Source organism: Montipora foliosa, chromosome 2 (assembly GCF_036669935.1).
Source record: "Montipora foliosa isolate CH-2021 chromosome 2, ASM3666993v2, whole genome shotgun sequence".
Lineage (NCBI taxonomy): Eukaryota > Metazoa > Cnidaria > Anthozoa > Scleractinia > Acroporidae > Montipora > Montipora foliosa.
Window position 1 is genome coordinate 17,222,834 of NC_090870.1, and position 5,000 is coordinate 17,227,833.

The window sequence follows — 5,000 nt, forward strand, 5'->3', positions numbered from 1 at the left end:
TTCCCAATCAAGGTTTCCAAAGCTAACACGAGTCCTTTAAAGTTCCATTTCAGCCTCCTCCCGTGCATTGGGTTGAGTTAATTTAACTTTAATTTCTTTGTTCCTCAGGTTATAAGAATCTTCAAATGCTGTAACTTTAGTTTTCCCAAAGCAATTTTCTCTCTTCGAGCATCAACAGAACGTTTAACTAGTGTGGCCTTTGGTTGACGTGACATGCTTTCAGATTTTGTGCTCCCTTCAATGGGCTTTGACCCACACGTAACGGGAATTTGTTTTAAGGCCCTGCCTGGCCCCATTTTCTTTGTAAATTCTTCGTGGTACATCATTTGAGCACAGTATCTTTTTAATCCAACTAGTTAATTCCATAAAACCCTTGTGGGTTTTCACAAATTTCCTCCACGTCTCGTCATACAATGCAAGAGTTGTCATCAAATCTTCCTACTGCAAATTTTCTCCTTTTATCAACAAGGCTTTAATTTCCATTCGTCTTTTCTTTGAAGGACGGAACGAAAGATCTAAACGATCCTCTCACTTAACTGGATAATTTTAAGCAATCACTTCAAGTCGCTTTTTACAGACACCTGAAAAATATAACGGGATTTGAACCCATGACCTCTTCGACGCCGGGGCAGTACTCTACCAACATAGCTATGAAGAGCAGGTCAATTTTTTGGGCTCATTTGTTCCCGTCAATTTGAGGGATCTTTTCTATCTTTCGTGTTTTCCTTGGCATTCCAATAAGTCCAGGCTTATATTTTTCAACTACTCAACCTTTTCAGCTCGATTTTCTCCTTCATAACTCCTTGTCGAATAAATCCTTGTTCGAGCTCCGTTCCGAAAAGATGGACGTGAGAGAACAGACATGTCTACGCAAATATTCGGGCAACTACGCGATGCGCTAGTTCGAAACTGTCCCTTCGAATTGCGACGAACTTGTAGCTTGACACTTCATTCGTTGGACGTCGAAAAACTCGCCAATAGGTATATTCATTCTTGCACAACCACCACCCTGATAACAACGCAATAACTCCTAACTCCTCGTACCTGTGTTACGACAACCGTTTTGAAATCTTCTTTCCAACTTCATTGGATCCGGACGTCCTGGCCTGGGAACGCGCGAGGTTTTCTATCAAAAAAGATTTCAACAAATTCACACATTGTTCCTGCATATGCGACAACAAACGACTCTAAGTTCTCACCGAACTGCTCGGCTCCAAATTGATTATAATACTAGTAAATCTTCGCACCTGACAAGACTGCAAGAGAATGGAATTAAAAAAGACAAACAAACAAACAAACAAAAAACAAAACAAAAAGTGTCACGTGACGACAGACAAAATCAGTAACTCCAGGGGAGTCCGGAGCGACACTACATGTACCTTGGCAGTAAACATTAATTTTGCCCACTATTTGCTACATCACTACACGCATGTTGTTATTTATAACACATGTGGAAGACCAGTGCCAACAGTGAGGCTTTTTTTTTTGGCAGTTTCTGATGAGTTTGACCCTTGTGATTCTGTTACGGCTCCTTTGAACTAACTCGGAATTCAGTTTTCTCGTGACTATGTACATTTAATGTAACTTTAATACAGGAATAACCTTTAATACAGGAATTACCTTGGCTAGCATAGAGTCACTTACTTGATGATAATGTTATTTCAGTTAGTACTGAGTAGTAGTATTTACTGTAATTTTATGGTGCACCTTAAAATTAATAGCATGAGAAAAGACAATAGAGGAGCCTTCAGTGTTCACTCTGTATCACAATCACCATTCACTTGCTGAAACCTCAATCCTTATGGAATCAAACTAAATGACCGTTGTTATGTCATATTTTGCTGTAAGGTGAGCGTGGCTTTATTATCACATTTTAACCAACATTTAGATATTAGGCATTGCTCAAACACAAACATGCTTCACTTAATAATGTTCTTGGACTACACAATCCACAATTCATGCTAACTCACTAAAACAGAGTTTGACCCATTCATGCTAAAGCAACCATTTTCGCGTAAAAATCGTCTGACGTGCAACAGAGGGTAAGACTGATCTGTGAGTCTCATGTTCAAGGCTAAGATGGTCAATAACAAGCTATAGTTTTAGACCATTTTACAGCTTCTGGCAAAAGTTTTATTCATGCTTTTTAAAATTTATTTCAGAAGCTGAAATTCCCATAATTTCTGTTTCTGCAAACAGACTGACGCGTAACGTGTATTTCCCGGAATTAATATTTCCGGTATAGGAGGTTTTCACGTGTCGTTATCGGCGCCATGTTGGTGGACGAAAACAAAAGATCTCTCATTAGCTCCTTTTGTTCGCCCACCAGAAGCCGTACATTTCTCTGTTGGTTGAAAACGTCCTATATAGTTTATCACTTTCAAATAATTTGCATCGAAATAGGGCCAAATATGGGGGATCAGCTTACTAATGTCATATTCTCTTTAACCCTTTCAGCCCCGTGGGGTTCCCCATTGACGAGTAAAATCGTCAGGCTTTAGACAGAGTAAAATCTATAAGTGGCACTATTGGGAGTTAAAGAGTTAATTAATTTATTGGGGACATAGTCTTTGAGTGAATCCAGCTGTTGTTAACCCTTTCAGCCCCGTGGGGTTCCCCATTGACGAGTAAAATCGTCTGGCGTTAGACAGAGTAAAATCTATAAGTGGCACTATTGGGAGTTAAAGGGTTAAATTGCCAATCCCTTTGTAGGGTGTCATAAGCCGCTTAAAGTACGTGGTCGTCGTCGGCGAGAAAGAAGACGCCGCTTTTAAACAATAGGATTAATAAATAGGACTGACTCTACAGGCACGGCGCGGGCGTCTTTATTATCGTTCTCATTTTACCGTTTTCATCTAAACAAAGAGTGAAATAATCGAATTTGGGGTTTTGACCCAACTTAATTTTCTAGTTACATTAGATTGCACGAAGGCGAATTCTTCTTTAAGGTAAACTCTTCTGGACTTAATTGGTTAACGGGAAGCTTCAACAATTTGCCCTTCTCTCCAGTTTCATAATAGCCAATTTGCATGTCACTCGAAAACAACGGTTGATCTCGAGACCTGTAAATGAGGCCTTTTCAGTTTTATTTGAATAGATTTTAATCTGTAAGGGAGAGATCTGTGCCACAAGGATAACGTCTGAAGCTTGCGTATGAACTGCGTATTCCATGTGGAAAACGCCCCGGTTATTCGTTTCTTTCTACAGGTACCGGAATGCATTGTATTTTTGGTCACTTGGGATTAGTCTTTATTTGGAATTGTTTTGTTTCCTGTCTCTTTTTCCTTTTGTTTACGTAATTTCTGCTCCGGTATAGGAACGTTATTCACTCCCTTCCTGCTCATGCAGACTTAATTTCTGCTATGCTTTGTTAACAACATGCACGTAGATATCGCATACCTTTAATTTTGGTTGCTTTGCTTGCAGTTTGCCGACAGGTTTTGGGCAAGCACCAAAACCATAAGTAAATTTTAATTAAAAAGTTACGAGTTACGTAAGCTGTTCTCTTTTTTCAAGAAAAACACAAGATCCTAGCCGCGGCCTAACAGGAGATGAAATCGAATTATACCATTATTTGCTTTCTTACTTGGAAGGAATTGAAATGTTAGAGCCGAATCCAAAAAAAAAAAGAAAAATTTAGCACCTTACAAAACGGCAAAGGGTAAACATCAGCTTGAAATTTGTGTTTCGCCAAACATCAAAGAAACTTGTTTGATTTGAGCTAGCCTGCCTGCACGTTCTCTATGTAGACTCTGTATCTCCCTAATATTTCGCCGAACGTAGAGAGCCGACGGTCTCACCTCATTTGACGTAACACCAAAGTAAGTAGGGAATAAAGGAACAATGTACAACGATTTTACATGTTCTGATCGTATCCACAGTAACAAGTCTTTGGAAAAACAATTCATATTGTTTTTTGTTAAACATGTTCAAGCTGAACTTTCTCGTCACCAACAAGTCAATCAAGAACCTGTCAAATGATCAGTTTAAAAATGCATGAAGATCTAAAACTGAGCTGGAAATATATCAGCAACTGAACTCTCCAGGCGAGCTTTTCAATACCTACGGAGGATTTTGTTTTCTTTGCTTCTCACTCAAGTTGCTCTCAAAATTAATTGAAGTGCATACATGGGCAATTCCGCGTTTTTCCGCATCTTCGTGGTCTTGCTGGGCGCGTTTTCAGTCAAAGGTGGGTTTCAATATATGTCTTGCCTCTCCAGCAAATCAATAGGTGACTTTTGCATGAATCATATGGCAATGCATATAGAAATGTTTTTTTAAACTTAGTATGCGTAAATGTTCGCTGAGTCTAAGTTCGTTAAAAGGTATGATTTGAGGAAATATGACCACCGAAAAGTGATGTTGATGTCGCGCATCAAGCAAACGAACAAGACCAAAGTAGACCAATTGATGGGTCAACAAGTAATTTTTGGCTGTTGGGAAAAGTTTTTTTCCAAAAGCGAAATAAGAAGTAACAAGCCTGTAATGAAAAATGCGTTAATTTTTTCCAGATAACCTTCTATTTTTAGTTGCAAGAATAAAAACATCCAGCTTTGTTCATTCTGCTGTCGTGACATGACATGCATTTTAGTTCAATGATCACTGAATCGGTTGATAATCATTACGTAACTTGAAGATAAAGTTCTATATCCATCAAGCCAGTGGAGACATATTAATATAAACTTTTTAAATCCACTTAAAAAGTTATGCATAAGATTTAAAAACAATAAAATTTCAGATAAATTGAAGCCGACCCAGAGTAGATAAGTATATTAAGTTCGGCTGTCCGATCTCACGTTGCAGCGTAGTTCTTTCGGAGATTGCCAATTTTCACTTTGTATGTTACTTCAAAAATTGATGTAAAAACTAGTATTACAAATGGAACAGGAGTTATTTCTTTATAACTGTACAAATAATCAATTTTTGTGTTAGGGAATTGGCATACGGCCAAGCAACTTCACGTAATCCTCCAGGTCCTAAAAAAGTGATTCCTTTGTAAA

At 38.5% G+C, this 5,000-nt stretch overlaps 1 protein-coding gene across 2 annotated transcripts in view; it reads left to right on the plus strand.

The window, feature by feature from the left end:
• Positions 1-3,986: 3,986 nt before the first annotated feature.
• LOC137992576 (peroxidasin homolog) overlaps positions 3,987-5,000 on the plus strand; it is a 30,510-nt gene continuing 29,496 nt past the window's right edge. For both annotated transcript variants that reach the window (XM_068837972.1, XM_068837973.1), the window contains exon 1: positions 3,987-4,189. In XM_068837972.1, coding sequence (XP_068694073.1) covers positions 4,129-4,189 — 61 coding nt within the window. In that variant the 5' untranslated portion in view covers positions 3,987-4,128. The remainder of the gene's footprint in view (positions 4,190-5,000) is intronic.